General features: G+C 38.5%; 1 protein-coding gene across 8 annotated transcripts in view; it reads right to left on the reverse strand.

Annotated features, from left to right (window-relative positions):
- The window catches only part of ADD3 (adducin 3), a 132,413-nt gene that overhangs the window by 3,280 nt on the left and 110,454 nt on the right, over positions 1 to 18,679 (reverse strand). For all 8 annotated transcript variants that reach the window (XM_070363260.1, XM_070363257.1, XM_070363259.1 and 5 more), the window contains 11 exons: positions 13,956 to 14,094; positions 11,808 to 11,959; positions 10,743 to 10,823; positions 9,759 to 9,908; positions 9,149 to 9,292; positions 8,938 to 9,036; positions 7,644 to 7,826; positions 6,829 to 7,086; positions 5,375 to 5,494; positions 4,850 to 4,936; positions 1,390 to 1,513 (listed from right to left, as the gene is read on the reverse strand). In XM_070363260.1, coding sequence (XP_070219361.1) covers positions 1,390 to 1,513; positions 4,850 to 4,936; positions 5,375 to 5,494; positions 6,829 to 7,086; positions 7,644 to 7,826; positions 8,938 to 9,036; positions 9,149 to 9,292; positions 9,759 to 9,908; positions 10,743 to 10,823; positions 11,808 to 11,959; positions 13,956 to 14,094 — 1,537 coding nt within the window. The remainder of the gene's footprint in view (positions 1 to 1,389; positions 1,514 to 4,849; positions 4,937 to 5,374; positions 5,495 to 6,828; positions 7,087 to 7,643; positions 7,827 to 8,937; positions 9,037 to 9,148; positions 9,293 to 9,758; positions 9,909 to 10,742; positions 10,824 to 11,807; positions 11,960 to 13,955; positions 14,095 to 18,679) is intronic.

Genomic DNA, 18,679 nt, shown 5'->3' on the forward strand with positions numbered 1-18,679 from the left:
AGTGTTAGAAAACCAAAAATACATTGAGCAGCCAAATGAATGGAAATCTGAAAGCCTCACCAATGATGCTACATTAATGAGGCAAAATGCCTCACTGAATTTTTGAACAATATCCAATTAGTGATTCCTATTGGAGCAATATTAGTGAGCTAATTCAGGTCACAATGAATGTGGAAGAAACTACTTATAAAGTTATATATATATATATATATATACACAAGGAGATGGTTCTATTGTGCTATATTTGTTACCTGGCATCTTTAGGCTTTCAAAAAATAAGAGATTAAAGAGGGACATTTTACAAAATACAAAAATAAAGTTTCCAATCTTATGTTAGAATGAACATAAGTTGAAGAATACCACTTAGAACATTTAATGTGATTATATTAATGAGTCAGGATGACTCCCTTTTGTGACAAAGACACTATCACATTGATGAGAACTGTTTCCTGGATGATCCAGATGTCATTAGTTCTTTCTACATGATACCAAACAGGCACAAAGATTCTTTAACTAGTGGTTCTATTTTGCTTTGGGTAAAAATTTCAACTATATGTTGAAGATGCTCTAAAGCAGAGGCTCTTACCCTCTTTTGGGGTCATAGACTTCTTGTCCTCCTCCCTGCACCCCTGACTTCCTCAAATATAAAATTAAGCAAATATTTTATATCATATTTAAGATATTTTTCAGATGGCTCATAGATTGTCTCAAGCTTATCCAAAGACCCAAGACTGAGAACCCTCTCTATAAAGAATCTCTTATTCTTGAGTAAAAGTGAGCTAGTATTCAATTGGTGTTTTCATGAACAGTTCTTAAATGCAACCCTTACCTAGGGTTCTGAAGTCAGAAAAAGAAACCTCACTAGAGTGCCCATGTGCTTAAGTAAAGTCACATAAAAATTCTAGTGTCCCACTTTATTTTAGATTTGAAAATTACAGTAATGACATCTTGAGACATCCAGGAGCAACAGAGATTTTACAAAACATTAAAGCCACATACCTGTGAATCTACAAGTATGTCAAAGTAAAACAAAATTTTTTAAAAAGCCACATTTTCTGAAATGTTTAAATTTATTAATTTATCTACATTTACTTTAGCTAGTGATTGTTTACTCATCTGGAGATTTCACTTTACTGTAGAAGACTTTCTGCTAGCAATCAGATTGCTTTCTAAGGAAAACAGCCTTCTCTACATGTTAACATACATGGTCTGTGGGAGCTCTTCACATTTTCATCCTACTTACACTCAAGTAAAGACTGAAAGAGCACATGGAACAACTGATAGTAAAGAAACATTAAAAAAAAAAATCCTGACTGCCTTCTATCATCCAACTCAAGGGGCTCTGTGAGCAGTGTGGTTAGCTGGGGCTTAACTTCAAAGTGAACTGACCTTCCAGGCCTTGCTGTTTACGTTCGACTGTCCTCTTATACTCTTCAAGTTCTCCTTCTGTGAGATGACTGAAGGGGTTGGGAGGAGCTGGTGGGGCATGATCATCATCTTCAAACTGCATGGTCTTGCGAAGAAAAACACTGACTTGTTACCAAGAGTAACATACTCATATATGTATATTACTCATACATACTCATATATGTATATTTATTTTTATTTATTTACATATATATATACCTACAACTTCATATACACCCACTTAAATGTATATATGATGTATGTGACACCTCAACTCACAACACCCATAAGAAATGATAAAGTAACATGTTTTAAAATATTCATATCCAGATTAATGACTTTATAGACTACTGATCCAATAGACTAAAATTGCCAATGATGCTTCCTCAAGGCTGCATAGGTCAAATTTAATAACTCTTAAAAAAAAAGAAAACTAAACCAAGTTCTAGAAACTTCTATGTAACTAAGAAATATCTTAAAAACCAAGAATGTCAAAAAGCCTTTGTAAAAAAAAGGCTTAGAAAAATTAAACTGTACCAAGAAAACTTTTAAAATCTGCTATGAAAATAAACTTGTACCTATTTGCCTTAGGAAAGAAATTAATGAGACTTTGAGCTAAATCTGGCAGATTGAACCCATGCATTAAAAGAAAATTCCTCCCAAAACCCTACTAAAATGATAGTAAAGGAACAGTAGCAAAAATGGTATAAACTTTTAAGGACAAAAGAACGGAAGAGGAGACAACACAGGATGAGAAATGGTAACACATGGTCGGAAGATGGAAAGCAGGTGGGAAGAGCAGGTGGCAGAGATGAGAAAATTGAAGCCTTAGCCCTGCAAAGAAGAATGCAAAAAAGAAGCCTGCTTGTGTGCTGTAGAGGTCTGTTAAGGCTCAAGTACCACAGAAAGTCGCCGTGAAGAAAAGCTGAAAAGGGACAACTTAGAAGTGTGAAGGAGGAACAGATAGATTCTCAGGCCCCCTTTCCTGTTCCACACACATGAGCACACACATCTCTCTCTCATCTCTGCAGAAGATCAGGGGCTTATTCTTCAGAACGACTGATCTGGGGACACAGAACACAGTTAAGGGCTCCCAGGATGATGGAGGCAGACTGGCAAGAGAATAGAGAACTCTCTGGATAAATTAAATGACCCCAGATAGAAGAACTACAGACACTAGTGCTTGGGCACTCCTGAAAGAAACAATCTGGTCCACACCCAGGCATCCTGCAGAGGAGCTCACCAGTTCCCAAGCTCTGCACACACCTGAGCTCCGACTGGCTTTCAGTGTCTCATTCTTAAATACAGACGGACTACCACAGACTTCCAGACACTTGAAGAAAAGTTTCCAACATGGAAGAGACCAGAATTAAGAAGAAAAAGGGAACTCAGAAGAAACAGACAATAAAGGGAGCTGAAGAAAAATTAAAGTTGATATCCTCAGAATAAGAGGGGAAAATAGGAAATACTGTAAAGAGAAAACAAGACCAAGATATTATAAGGAAAAAAACGGAATATTCAGGGAATAAGAAGTCTTAAAATTAAAAAAAAAATCAAAACAGAAAATTAAATAGAAGGCTTAGAAAATAGAGTCAAGCAAATCTTCCAAAAAGTAGGAATAAAAGACAAAGAGAAAATAGGAAGGAAAAAAATCAGAGGCTTAGTCAGAGATCCAACTAACAGTACATTAGTATATATCCTGTGAAGAGGAACTGAAGAACCTCTTGATAAGGGTGAGAGAAGAGAGTGAAAAAGCTCAACAGTCAAAAAACTAAGATCATGGCATCCAGTCCCGTCACTTCACGGCAAGTAGAAGGGGAAATTGTGGAAATAATGACAGATATTATTTTCTTGTACTCCAAAATCACCGCGGACAGTGACTGCAGCCCTGGTATTAAGACACTTGCTCCTTGGAAGAAAAGATATGACAAGCCTAGACAGCGTATCACTTCACTAACAAAGGTCCATCTAGTCAAAGCTATGGTTTTTCCAGTGGTCATGTACGGATGTGAGAGTTGGACCATAAAGAACGCTGAGAGATGAAGAATTTGAAGGCGTTCAAACTGTGGCGTTGGAGAAGACTCTTGAGAGCCCTTGGACTCCACAGAGATCAAACCAGTCAATCCTAAAGGAAATCAGTCCTGAATATTCATTGGAAGGCCTGATGCTGAAGCTGAAGCTTCAATACTTTGGCAACCTGATGCAAGGAGCCGACTCATTGGAAAAGACCCTGATGTGGGGAAAGATTGAGAGCAGGAGGAAAAGGGGGTGATAGAGGATGAGATGGTTGGATGGCATCACCGACTTGATGGACATGAATTTGAGCAAACTCTAGGAGACAGTGAAAGACAGGGAACCCTGGCATGCTGCAGTTAAGGGGTGGCAGAGAGTCGGACATGACTTAGTGACTGAACAACAACAATATATAACCTGACAGAAAAAGAAACTGAAGGGAAAAGACTACTTAACTGAAGAAATACTTTAAAAAATTCCCAGAACTGAAGGACAAGACTTTGCAGATTGAAAAGGGTTACTAAATGCTAAAAATGGAAACAAAAAAGAAATCTACTACAAAGCACACCAACATAAACAGAATGCAGGAAACAGAACCACATAGCGAGAAGCACAGGAACCTCAGGATGAGCCAGTATATCTGGCCTAAAGAGCAGCTAGCTGAGATCTGGACCCTAATGACAATGACAAAGAGCTGGACCTGAGAGATTACCTGTTACTTTTGACTCTATGGAAAATAATATTAAGAAAAGTTTGGGAAGAACTAAGCCTAATATATCCCAAATACTAAGTCAATGAATAAGGGAGGCAGCTTTTTCTCCGGGGCCAGAAAAGTTGTCTAAGAAAGGAAATGTCATCTTGGAATACTACCTGGCTCAGCAGTAAGCATTTAAAAATATAAACACTGAAAGCTACCTAGACAAAACATCGTGATACAACCTTACTGGGAGAATGCAAATGGGAAGCCTTGTGTAAATAGGCTAAATCCTCATCATCCATAAAAGAAGCCACTATTATCTTTCATTAATTCTAAGATGTGCTTTTCTCTCACAATTTCTCATCTCTGAAATCGGGATTCATCTTATGATTGGTTTCTTAACAATTATAAATGTTAGCATTTGTATCTCGTTTAGTGATATATAAAACAATGGTACTTCTAATAGCTGATGAAGTAGATTTGATGAAATAAAACTGAAGTCTAAAACTGAAAAATCAAGAAGGAGAATAAAGATGCTCTTTAGAAACCAAAGTAAATGCTAGAATAAAGTCCTTGCCCCTAGAAATTGGGAATTGAAAGTGACATTTTAAGTCTTGTGAATTATTTGACTATTTAAATTGTGTTTATACTAACTTTAGTAAAAACAATTACTCATATTTAAAAAGCAGAAATTATTGGGAAAACAAAGATCATACTGCTTCATGGACTTACAGAAGGAGGCTTATCCACAACAATTCCAGCAAGCAACTGAGACTGTGGTCCTGCTGTTTTCAAGTCATATCGATTTTGTTCTCGAATCTGAATTGAAAAACAGTAAGTTCTTGGGGGCAACTCTGCAGGTGATCTTTGGGTTACTATTTGACCACCCCGGGTAAGGGCTGCTTTAATTCCCCCTCCATAAAGCTCTCTTTTACCATTCTAACAACTCACATTAATCTCCTCCACTCCTCTTGACATGAGATTTCCTATTGTCTTTCAGTGTTAGAGAGCTACATTTTTCACTAATACAGCAGAAATATGTCTTAATACTTCTTCCCCATACAGCCCTCTTATCAGAAACCAGAAAAGAGCTGGAGGTATTCCATACAAGCTAAAATTATACAGAATTAAATTGCAAATTCTTCTGTATGCAAACCTCTAAACTTAGCATTAATCAGATTTAGTTACTAGTGATTTAAACATTGTTTTATGTTTAAAATAAAATGCCTCTTCCAGCCACAGAAGACCACATCTTACCTTATTTCTCTTTTCTAGTACCTCATTCGGGTTGGTGTTTAAAGGAACAAACTGATTTGGATCTTCAATTTTGATAGGTGTTCCACTACTAACTTTAGAAGAGTCCTCGGCTTTCATCCACTAAAAAAATCAAAAATTTTCTAGAATGAAGCTTTGTATTAAGGAAATATGGTAGGTTCTTGACAACTGTTTATTGACTCAAGGGGGTGGGGGCATACACTGCTAATATGTTAAAGAATTTCACTAAGCAGTTTTTAGTGGTAAATTAGTTTATCTCCCATACTAGTTAGAATTAGCATTCACTTAAAAACAAACAAATGTCGGTACCATGAAGAACACTAAATTATGCAGCTATTTAAATTTTCTCCTTTTGGCATTTTAAACATGTTGGTGAAAATATTTCAGGCATTTAGAGCTTCTCACACTAACTCACATTTAGAGTTGCCACCTGCACTGAAGTTTTATCATGTGACGATGGCTAACAAGTCATCAAAAAGGACTCAAGAAATCTCTTAGGATTTAGTTTTTCAGATTGCATTTTTAAATTTTGGCTGACAGAATGGGCCAAGCCCCTAACCAGCATTTTGCAAAGGGGATAATCTGGTAGTAATCTATAGTATAATGGCACCATAGGGGTGGAAGAGCCTTATATAATTCTCATTTATCCATCACATCCCTCAAAGAAGGATAGTATTTATCAAGATTAATGATGACCAGCCATTAGTTCCTTTCAAGAAAATTCATTCTAGGAAACATATGTTCTTTTACTAGGAGATAAGAAATCATATTGACTAGAGAACACTGATGCCTAGGTATTTCCATACTGAATACTACTGATTTATATGATAGGATGAACTAATTCTGCAATGGCACCCCACTCCAGTACTCTTGCCTGGAAAATCCCATGGACGGAGGAGCCTGGTAGGCTGCAGTCCATGGGGTCGCTAGGAGTCAGACATGACTGAGAGACTTCACTTTGACTTTTCACTTTCATGCACTGGAGAAGGAAATGGCAACCCACTCCAGTGTTCTTGCCTGGAGAACCCCAGGGACAGGGGAGCCTGGTGGGCTGCCGTCTATGGGGTCACACAGTGTCGGACACGACTGATGTGACCTAGCAGCAGCAGAGAATATTTAATGATAAGCACTCCAAAATTAAACCAAATCTGAGACAAAACGCTGAAAACTTTAAGATCACCTGTTTCTTTATCTACAAGATCTTGCCTAAGGGCAGCATGTGCAGTAATTCACAAAATTTGGTACCATTGCTGCTGCTGCTGCTGCTGCTAAGTCGCTTCAGTCGTGTCTGGCACGTGGAACAAAGTGCCATGCATAAATGTTATCTAATAAGTTATAGTCATATTATTAATATTATATTCTACTTGCCCAATATCTTCAACACAGACCATTCAATTCATCAGTAACTAGGCAAACCATGTTAAGTAGGGACATACTGTGATTTTGGTCCTGGGGCTCGTCTCCCCATTCCGAGACTCCTCAGGCACGTTCACTTTCATGTAGGTATTTGGTGAGTTCAACCATCTGGTTTTTTCACGCTGCTGCCTCTGTGCCATGTATTTGAGAGGTGAGAGGGGCACTGTATCATCTTCGAAGGAAAAGGCAGTCACAGTGGCTGGGATCTCTACATCACTCTTGTGCCTCGGCTTTTCTCGAATGAGAGGGTGCCTGTAAGCATAGCCTGTTCTATATCCCTGGGGGAGGGAGAAACCACATTTGAAGCAATCAAACTTGTCCCAAACGCAGCATTTAGAGGCTAATTCTTTAAACAAATGATTCTTTCGCTGAAAAACAAAAAGGGGAAATCCTTCCAAAACTCCACATAACTGCCACATAACACTAGAGTTGAAGTTAAGCAAATTTCAAGATCTAGTTAAAATTGATTTCAGCTGACAAAGCAATTTCCACTCACACAACTATTTCTGACAAAGGTAATTTCAAAACTGCTGACCAGAAACACTTTCCAAGATATAAACTGGTTTTCTGGAGGCCAAATCTCAGTGCTCATTTAAGTCTTTGTTCCTGGGTCTGAAGGCAATCTGCTTTCTGACTCTTAGCGGAAGAGGGTAAAAATCTAAGATAAGATGACAGTTGCCTATTTCACCAATTCTTAAAATACACCAAGTTCCTTCCTAGGGTCACACTGCTCTCAGAGGAGTAATGAGCATGTTCCCAAACCACAGGGAGGAGGGGACATCTGGTCCTAAATCTGGAAACATGAAATCAAGCTCATGGTCAATTTTTTACCTACCAAGTTGTCCAGAGTCCTCATCAGCCCTTCGAACTCAATCTCGCCAACCTTCCACTTTTGGTGGGAACCCATATTCACTCCTCCTCCTCCAGATGCCGCTACAGTGTGAGTGGAAGCTTTGTACTTCTGAAGGTCCAGCACAAGCAGATTGTCCACCCCACCTGCCCCTGCCAGTGCCTGCACCTGTAATCCACGGCACAGTATTAGAGGCACACGACTGCAAAGACTGGAACGGGCACTTCACTTTGCAAAAGGCACAAGTTTGATTCTGCAAGTATCTGTAACATGTCTTCAGGATACCAACAAAGAAACTTGTGAAAGCAGGCAGCTTTAGGAGCTTTTCCATCTATCCATACCTTCCAGGGCTCTGACCCTCCCTGATGGAAAACACATTTAGAGCCATACCCTTTAACATATTTCAAGAAACTGAATTCTCTTGCCAAATTTTAAAGTTCTTTCCTTGCAGTTTTCCCATGGCCGTCCAGTTTAAACTTTTGTTGAAAGTTATAATTTTAAAGGAATAAAAACACCATATTGTGAATTTAAGAATACTGAAGAAGTCACCTCGTTGTTTCAATATAATGAAGCTTTTCATAGCCTCATTTAAGAAGACTGACCGTTAAAGCAAAAAAAAAAAGTTGGTTGTTAAGTTAAAGTTGGTAGGAAAAGTACACCCCCCTTTTCCCCTCCTTTTTGCAGCCTTTCCAATAAATTCAGATTCTTACCATTTGCTTCAAGAGAAATCTGCTTGGTTTTTCTAAAAGGGGGGAAATTAGGGCTGTTAAATACACCCAGCTTCTCTGGGGTTAATAAATATCTAATCCATTATAATAATGAGGCTGAGGCTGTGGAACCTCTGGAAATTGCATGAGTTCCTAAAATTTCTGGTGCTGCTCTTACCCTTTTTTATAAAAGTGACCACAACACAGCCGATCTTTGATAAATGGCAGTCATCTTTGTTCCTCAATTAGCACCACACTGCTAGAGGGTGAAAAGGGAGAAATGTGCGACTATACCATCTTGGAAAGTAGGCTTATGAAGAAAATTATGTTTATGAAGCCCTTAGATTTGGTGTATGTGTCTGTACATGAATTTTAATTTTCTTTCCTCCTGTTTTCAATTCAAGAGATACTCAGTTGACCCTTTTTACTCAAGTGAAGCACAACTTCTCTTAAGACAAAACAAAACAAAAAGCCACCAACTGATAGAACTCTGGAAATAAGTAAACACAATACCCAGCCCAACAGATAATAAAGAAAAAAAAGGCAGGGGGAGGGGTAAACGTTTTTCTTACTTGAGTCTCACAGGCTATCTGCACATTAAAAATGTAATGAAAAGCCTCCTCGACTGTTTCTCCAAGTGCTACCACACCATGATTTCTGAGTACCAGCACCTAAAATAGAATCCCAAAGCAATCACTTTAAATAACTGGCATAGCTCACACTGCTTTCATCAACAGTAACAGCAACAAAAATAGCTCCTTTGATAGAGACTCTACTACACACCTTACAACTTGGCCCCAGAACTTTCTGCAGTTGAATTCTCTCCTCCTGTTCATCAAGTGACCCTTGGTAGTCATAATAGGCGACATCTCCCAGGATCAGGGACTCTTGAGAAATTGGAAGGATCCCGCACTTCATGGAGGACACCTATTTGATCGGGTTCATGCCAAGATAACACATTTGGTTACTGATCACACCTTCACAGGAACGGGATTCTTCAGTCAGCTCAGGCAGCACTGGCCTGTTCACCGTGCTCAGCACTCCAGACTCCTCCCGTTTTAGTTCTTTGCTTCTTCAAGAGGAAGAAAAGAACTTGGAAATTCTATTTATATGCTGTGCCAGATATTAGGAAAGAAGCTTTGCGCTAAAGAACTCAATGACGCAATTATTAAACTGATTTATTTAAAAGTGCAAATGCTGTCTCCAATTTTTTCCTAGAACAGTAGCATTTAGTCCAAAGGGCCTTTTGCTTTCTTATGCAGAGGATTAATACTTTGAAAATGACTTCAAATGGTGGGGTCTGAAAGAATGATTATAAAGTATCATGGAAGGAAAGCCACGGAAATAACACACTTCCCAGGATCATTGTTGGTTTTGGCCTTCAGTGACTTACAGCTGCCGTTGCAAGGGTATGGATGTGTATCACACACTTAACATCAGGACGTGTTGAATATATCGCGGCATGGGGACTGAAGCCTGCATGGTCAATTTTCAAATTAGTACTTCCCTGATCAACCACTTCTCCTATTATATTGACTTTCACCTGGAAAAATCAGAAAGACATACTTAATTGGTACACAAGCATCTAAGTTTCCAGCGTTCCACAAGCTAAACTGGGGGGTGGGGTCGGAGTGGGGGTTGGGTGGCAAACTTTTTTGTCAAAAGCCAGAAGGCAAATATTTTAGATTTTGTGGACCTCTGTTGCAACTACTCAACTCTGCCACTATAGGAGAAAAGCTGCCACAAACTACTGTGAAAGAATGGGTGTGGCTTTGTTCCCACCGAATTTTATTTACAACATGTAGTCTGCAACAAAATAGCATTTAGCAAGAAGTACAGTTTTTAAGAAACTGAGTAACTTCAGCTCTTCGCTGAAGGTCTGGCGTTTACTGAACTCCCTGGAAAACATCCATTTGCTAATTAACACTATAGCACTAGAATCAACAAAGTTCCTTCTGCTCTAGAGGCCAGTGACAGTGCTCCAGAGTACAATTATGAAGAAATAAATGCCAGAATGTCACACCCTATACTCACACCAACTGAACTTTGTTTAAATCTACCTATAAAACATACAGACTGTGTGTGTGTTTAAACAAATTACAGAGTACAGAAAAAAAATCAAAAGATTCTCTTCAAAACATGACTAGGTTTAATCATTAGACCAATTCATTTATTAGGCTCTTCAACCACCCTGTTTTTCTTGAACCCTAAAGCTCTTCTTTAAAAAATCAACATTAACTTTCCAAATTCTTCCCTGTTCACTAGTAAATGTTTTCCCATCCATACCTCTTCTTGTTCTGTCCAGTACTAAAAGCTAAAAGCTGTCAAAAAAGTACAAGGAAGCACAGAAAAAGTAACATAAGAATGAAAATTGTACCAAATTGGAGGCTGTGGCTTCAGAAAAAGACAGGCCTCTGGGAATTATTATTATGTGGTCTTGCTCCTTACTTATTCTTACCTGGGAGAAACAAAACAAAACAGAATTACTATGAGGTGTTTATATTTCACAGTGTAAACATGACTAAGAATATAATCATAATGAATAACTATAAGATATCTGGGTGTGTGGGGGGGTGGACAAAGCAGAAATTAAAGGCGTGCAACATGAAACTTGCCTTGAAAAGTTTTCTTCCCTCAAGCCTTCAATACTTGCTAAAAAATTCTGACATCAGGTCTTCATTTACTGGACTTACCTAAAGTGTTATTTTGGGAGTTCTAAGGTTGTTTAGGGTCAGCTCATCTCAGGATAAATGAATGCCAATATTATTCAAGCCAATGAGATATGACTATAATTTTGACTTACATTATGGAAATTAAGGGGAAATAGGCAAAGGAAAGAGAAAAAAATCTCTTCCTAGGAAGAAATTAAGGTGGAAAAGAAAGGGGAAACCAAGGAACAGCTGGAGGAAGGAATGAAAAGTTGTAGGAAGATTGTATCTCATATCTGTGCCATTTTCATCACACATTATTTTCATACCTTTTCTTCCAAATATTGTATTGTTTCCAAGTGTGGCAACAGGAAAACAAGATAATGATGAAGAACGGGGAAAATATATTTAAAAAATAAAGACCAAGGAGGAAATCTCCTTTGCCTCCTCTACTCTCCCTGCCCCAAATGCTTTTTAAAGCATTTAAAAAAAAAAATATCACTGACTCTCAGATATAATTAATACACAGAGAGAAAATCCTGCCAGGAGGATTTCTTTTCAGACAGGTTCTGCGACTGGTCTGAATTAAAGAAACACAGGTAATAAATGGAGAAGAAAGTTGGGGTTAACTGTAGCCTCTCAAAGATAAGGTTTAAATCAGGATGAGGTTGTGGTCCAGCATGCTACATTCAGAGAACAAGGTCTGAAAACTGGACTTCTGAGTAAAGGTAGGAGAGCATAGTTGCCTTCAAGTTGGGATTTTAAAAAAAGGAATTGAAAGCTGAAGGACTCACTGAGATGTATGTATTTGCCAGGTGGGCCCATCCAAACAAGTCTGCAAGTCTGTACAGGCTGGCAAGTTTACAACGAGTAAGCTTTTCTCCCTTCACATACGAGGATGTATCTGCTCCGGGAAGGTCATTGATAGGTGTGACCATGCCGAGACCTAAGAGGAAAAATTGGGGAGAGAGACTCAGGTCAAATAATTCCTTACCTGAAAATTAGTTGGCAGAAAGCAGCCTGAGTCTGGGAGTGTCCCAGCCTGCAAATGATCTGAAACTTACCAGCCCACACAACATTGCATTAGCTTATCTTCCTCTAGGGAAGTACACCCAGAGTGAAAATACGCATCAGCTATCGCCTTGCTGTTTCATCTAGTACTTGGTAGGGAGTGATGTTAGGAAGTTAGGCTCATACCACGGGTTGGGGTGGGGGGGGTGCAGATATGGACAGATGATCCCAATGGTAACAGCTGATAAGATCTAAAACAAGCTGCTTTACCTCTTTTGACTTTTATTCAAACAAAAAATATTTAAGAATGCAATCAAACAGTAGTCTAGTTTCTGCCCTCACCAAGCAACAAAAACTAGTCTTAATCTCTAATGACCCAATCGCTAAATTACTGTCTTCATTCCCCTGGCTACCATTACCCGCCTCTTTCCTACACTTCTTCTCCAGGCCTGTGTGGTACTATTGTGGGCCTCTTGGCCCTTAGCCCTACATACTCTTGTTAGGGTACATGGCACATGTCAGATAATCAGTATTATAGAAAAAGTGGACCAACTAGCTCAATTTTTCAATTTTCCAGTTTCTCCCAAGCAGGAAGAGTGAGTGATGTTGGAACTCATTGTTCCTCTCACCACTGATCTGCCACCCCCGCCATCACCACATTCAAACCTGTTGATAAGTCTTCTCTCCCCTTCCTTGGCTATAATGCCCTTCTCACTGCTCTCTTCGTTCTCATTCCCACAACCACTGCTGCTGCTGCTGCTGTTGCTGCTAAGTTGCTTCAGTCGTGTCCGACCCTGTGCAACCCCACAGATGGCAGCCCACCAGGCTCCCCCATCCCTGGGATTCTCTAGGCAAGAATACTGGAGTGGGTTGCCATTTCCTTCTCCAATGCATGAAAGTGAAAAGTCAAAGTGAAGTCACTCAGTCGTGTCCGACTCTTAGTGACCCCATGGACTGCAGCCTACCAGGCTCCTCTGTCCATGGGATTCTCCAGGCAAGAGTACTGGAGTGGGGTGCCATTGCCTTCTCCACTACTCTAGTCAAGCACTTATAACTCACTCTGGGACTCTTTCAAAGATTCTTTAACCAGTGTGTGTGTGCCAAGATACTGATCCACTTGAGTTCTACCCACACCTTATGCGTTCCCACCATCATGTCTCTTTGCATGCTATTCCTCTATTTGGGAAGTATTTGAATTCATTGAACTCCTACTTGTAAATCTTTAACAAAAAAGAAAAAAAGGAAGTAACAAAGAAAGAAAGAGGAGGAAAAGAAAAGTCCCTGAGGTCTAGGATTCTGTACCTGCCCAGGTACAGCAGTCAGTTCTGTGCATGCCTCTCTCTGAGATGTAGTTATGACAAGTTATAACTCTTGGCATCCTTACAGTGTTTAGTCCACCAAACTGGCGCTCTCCGTAAAGGCCTGTTGAATGGATAAAATATGCTAACACCTCTTTTACACCAAGTTCTAACTGCTACTGCTCCTTTGTTTTAAAGTCTGGTTAGTTGAGCTCTCTTCTTTCATAAAGTTCTTTTGGTCCACTTCATTCCATAATCAATTCCAACTCTGAGTTCATAGCAAGATGACTTAGAAAAAGTCAGTAGAAAATTTCTTTTTAAGTTGCTTTGTAATTTTTTCCCTCTACAGTTATCTTGCAGTTTTAATCTTTTGTGCATTCAGTGTATGTCTCAACTCAAATATGTGTTTATCTGGGGCATGGACCACATTTTATAACTATTTTGTAATCCTTACAAAGTCTAGTAAATGTCTGGTTGGTATGAAGAAGTAAGAGACACTAACACTATGTTACTTTAAGTATTAGATGTTACAAACTGAAGTACTGAACCAGATCAGAACATGCTGCTAGAAATGTACACTGTTCAAAGTGGAGATGAAATTACAATTTTTCAAACTTTACAAAACTGACGTACTGAGGGGAGGTGAAGTAAAGCCCGAAAAAGAACTGGTCATGATGTAATCTGCAATCTGTTGTAACGCTAGTAATCCAGTTGGATTGTGGCCTTTCTTCATCTGTTCTTGAATAAGGCATTCCAGGTCTTCCCGAAAGGCCTGTAATACACAAAAATAATCACTGAGCACATGCATGTCACGGGGAGCAGAATGACCCCAACATAACTTGCTCTGATATAATCAGTCTTTCCCCCATTCCTCTCTGGAATAACTTTCATTTACACTATTTAAAAACAAATATAAAGCACAAAATAAGAAAATTAAAACACTGGAAGCAGCTGCAAGAAGCTTGGTTTCAAGGGGATGGAAAATCATTAGGCGTTCTTAATCTCTAAGAAGATGAGCTATTACAACATCCACAATACAAAGGCACGGGTAAAGGCAACTCTGTTAATAATATGCAAATAGAGCACCCATATAGCCTGATGTAAAGAGACCCATTCCTTGCCCAGCAGCTCATTATCAGGTTAGGATAGACTCCTTATCTGAATGGAACATGCCTCTGACTATAACAACTCCCAGCAAAAGTCTTCACTAAGACATAGTAAATCAAGGCTTCCATTTTATGATTTCCATGGCAATTCCTTAGCTCTATAAACTCTGAAAACAAACTCATAAAGAGCAGGGAGCTGATTACTCCCCTCTGCAACACTGTGCTAAAGAAAGAACTTTTCTCCCAACTCTGGGTACTAAATGTTCCTGTTTTGGAGCTCTGCTTTTCTTCTTTTTGGGAAGGGGGATGTAAGTGTGGCAGATAGTATTTATACAAATAAAAATACTGAATATTAAAACAACAGTTTCTATTCCAGTAAGCTTTGAGTTGCTAATATAATTCATCATTTGAAAAATCCCCCAACCCTTCACATTAGTTGAATTAGCTGGTTTTATATTTCTATCACACTCAACCAACACTTAGTTTATTAATCATATATTCTCTTGCTCATGTCTATATTCGTTCACCTTAAACAGGAAGGCTCTTGCAATGTAAATTATCCAGACCTTGCTCTTCATTTGAGATTAGTTACATGTGTAGCAGAATGCCCTGCTGGAAAGTATATTCAGTTTGTTCCGACTTCACTTAAGAAGGAGAAGGCAGAATATACTGCTTTGTAATCATTTCCTCCAAGAGAGCAGGTATAAACACCAGAGATCACTGGGAAATTCTCCCGAGAAGAGTGACTCTCCTTCGAGTCCCTGTGAGTAGTCTTCCTTGTAAGGCTGGGAATACAATCTCCTGGAGTGGCTGCTTAGGTGGAGCCTTGCTTAGAGATGGCTGAATACATCTCAGAGGTTTTCAGAAGGAAGAACCTTTTTAAAAATTTTAGATAATGGCATAGAAGCTCCTGCTGAAAGGGAAATGTGGTTGTAAGGCTACGAGGTGGTAGTACATATTAGAACCAGTCCTGACTCATGCTTGCATTGTTTTTAGAAAACAGTTGAAAGGCATCTGTGATGTGAGTTCAAAGATCTAAGTGTTAATAACTGTAATCTTGGGAGCTCAACCATGGAGCATCAAAGCACACCTTAACTGAGCTTAGCGCAGCAAGAGCGTAGGAGGTCCTTCTTCCCCGCTGCACCGTGGTGGCCTGTAGAGGCATCTGGGTCAGCAGTAAACCTGTATCTCCTCTTGGGCAAGGGTTTCAATGACACCGCCATGTGGCAGGGAGAGGCAGGGGCAATGGCAGTCAGTGGTGGGCTGAACAGACTCTGGTGTGGCTCTGTCATAGACGCAGACATGTGTACCACACACCACAGCCTGGATATGGAAATCACCGATGAACCTTTTTGGACTATGTAAACTACTTTAAGTTCTTGGGACAATTTAGGGGAAAGCAGAAATTCCAAGAGAAAGATGCTGCTTGAATGATTAATTTAAAAAATACTAGTGACCATATTTGAATTCTGAGTTCATAGTGCAGTTTATACCAGTTAAACATGGTTTTCCTTTTACAAATGCAAGGCTTGTTAAACACAAATCCTTGGCATAATTACAAAAAAAATTCTAACCATCTAATTCCATTGACTTTTATCTAGTTCATTTAAGTATGTGATTTAAACCAGAGATACTATCGTATAAAATATCCTTGACAAAGACACATTACACTTATCAGAAAACTCCATTAATATATTTCTAAGACCTTGTGAACATAAAATGGCTGTGAGCTGCATATAAGATGGATGGACACCTTCATACTGATGGCTAACATGAGTGTTTTAACATGTTTAAGGCTGAAAGGAAAAGAATCTCCCAGACATACTCATTTATCTTTATATAAACTACAAAAAACTTCTAGACATCTGGCAATGGGCCAATCTGAAACTTTATCTTCCCTTCAAAATCAAACTCTATTTAACCTGCTTCAATTCAAAGAAGCTATAACCAACATTCTTTGATTCAGTGAGAAAAAAAAAATGATACCTACTATGTGTATCACAATAGCTCTGAGAAGGAGGCATTATTTATTTTATTGAATACTGCACCTTACGTTGTTTCAGCAAGAATTTAAGGCAGATTCCATAGATTAAAATGACACAAAAATAAAGATCAGTAAGAAAAATCAAGCTAAAGAGAAAATAAGCATATGGAAGTTAGACTGAGCCAGGAATGAGGTTGAGATACAAAGAGCACACATAAAATTGTATCATTTGCTAGAGATGGGCCAATTTTTATCTAAAGTTTCCAGCAGCCAACATGAATCAAGACAATTGCTCAGTATGCTGATTTACAATGGTTTTAAGAGAAAAAACAAAACCAAGTAGTTGCTCAAGAGAATCACAATTATTTACAATCCTGATGAGAAATTTCTGCTGGGTGTATTGAGAAAGCTAAATAAGAAAGGTTGAAACGTTTGTTCAAGGTCACAGAGCTAGTAAATGTCAGAGACAAGGACTCAGGTCAAATGCTTTTTTCACCAGTGAAAATGCCTTTTTAAAAAAACTTCCATTTATCCCATAAGATAGTGAGTACCATCCTAAAGCTTTGAGATGATCCATGGTGTCATAGAGGAATGCGTAAGCCCTTCTGAAATTAAGATAAATATATGAATTTCCCTTTTCAGGCTAGTGAATAGCTTCTATGCAGTACAGGAGAAGAAAATAATTTTAAAAGTAAATGAAATGTTCCCAGCCTCTTTATATAGTTGACAGTGCTTCAACAGATATGAATTCTTTTATTCCAGAAGATTTAATATTTTTTGTCATGAACATTTATAACTCAGTTCTTAATGTTGCAAATATTTTTGAAATATTGTTCAGATAATTACCTCAGTCATAAAACTGTTAGTATAAAACTTACTAATGATATAAAACTGTTTCAGCTGGCTTTAAAATTTTATCAATAAACATATTAAGCTTTCATTAAAATATTATGTTAAAAAATAAAAATTTTGTTTGTCTTTATGGTGGATAGTTAATCATGTTCCTACTAAAATTCAATATTAATAAAATAATCCTTTACAGTTGATTCATTTGAATCTCACAATAAAGTCCTGAAACAGGCAATTACTTGCTTGTGGTTGCATAGCTAATAAATAAATGGAATAGTGATTCAAATCTCAAAGTCTCAGTTGGGTATAGGATATCTGCCTAACTGTATCAGAGACGAGCTGTGTCGCTGAATCCAGTTACAGGTATGCCTTGTTTTACTGCACTTCAGTTATTCCGCTTTTTTAGATACTGTGCTTTTTTCTTCTAAATAAATTGGAAGTTTGTGGCCACCCTGTGCAGAGCAAGTCTAACAGTGCCATTTATCCAAGAGCATTATTTTAAAATTAATGTATGTACATTGTTTTTTTTTTTAAGACACAATGCTCTTGGACACTTAATAGACTGTAGTATAATATAAACATAATTTTTGCATGCACTGGGAAACAAAATCTGTGTGACTCACTTTACTGCAATGTTTGTTTTACTATGGTGGTCTGCAGCTGAAGCTGAAATATCTCTTAGGTATGTCTGTACAGCTACTAAGGCAGCAGGTGTGCTGTGGTCAGAAGCATGAGCAAACCTCTCAGGCTAGATTAGAGCATTAGGTTAAAATGATAGATAAAGCAATAAAAATTATATAGCAGATTTTTGGAGTACCAAAACTTGCCCTATTATAGCTAGAAATTCTTCCATCAAAGCAGAATGAGAAACTCACTTTTAAGTAGGGCAGCAAGATCACATGCTGGGCTTCTGAAGTCAGATTAAACCAACAATTCCCTAGGGTCTCTGCTAGCAGAGTCAGGTTAAAAGATCAAACGACACACACACATATGTGGTTTTACAGCATAAACCATCTTCCTTCTTACATGGAGAAAAACAGAGAAGAGGAGGTATTGGGGATTGTTATACCCTGAAGACATGAACACGCTAAGGCAGAATGTCAACGGAGTGATAGATTCTTTAAGGCTTTCAAATGCCAAAATATAGTCTAATGAATGATGATTGTAATTTTCAAAGTGTAGTCATGAAGGCATAAAACTGCTTTATGTTAGCAGTATTATATTTAACCCATGTACATACACTTCCATAAAACTGTGCTAGGCACCGCACGGTATGTTTTGTTATTTAACTGTCACAATCATCATGTGAGGTCCATTTTTGCCAACAAGGAAAGAGAAGCTCAAGTTAAGTGAGTTTCCTAATGTCATAGTGCAATTAAGTGGTGGTGAGCCCAGATCCAAAAAAAGCACTACATGCA

This window comes from Bos mutus, chromosome 26 (genome assembly GCF_027580195.1).
Source record: "Bos mutus isolate GX-2022 chromosome 26, NWIPB_WYAK_1.1, whole genome shotgun sequence".
Lineage (NCBI taxonomy): Eukaryota > Metazoa > Chordata > Mammalia > Artiodactyla > Bovidae > Bos > Bos mutus.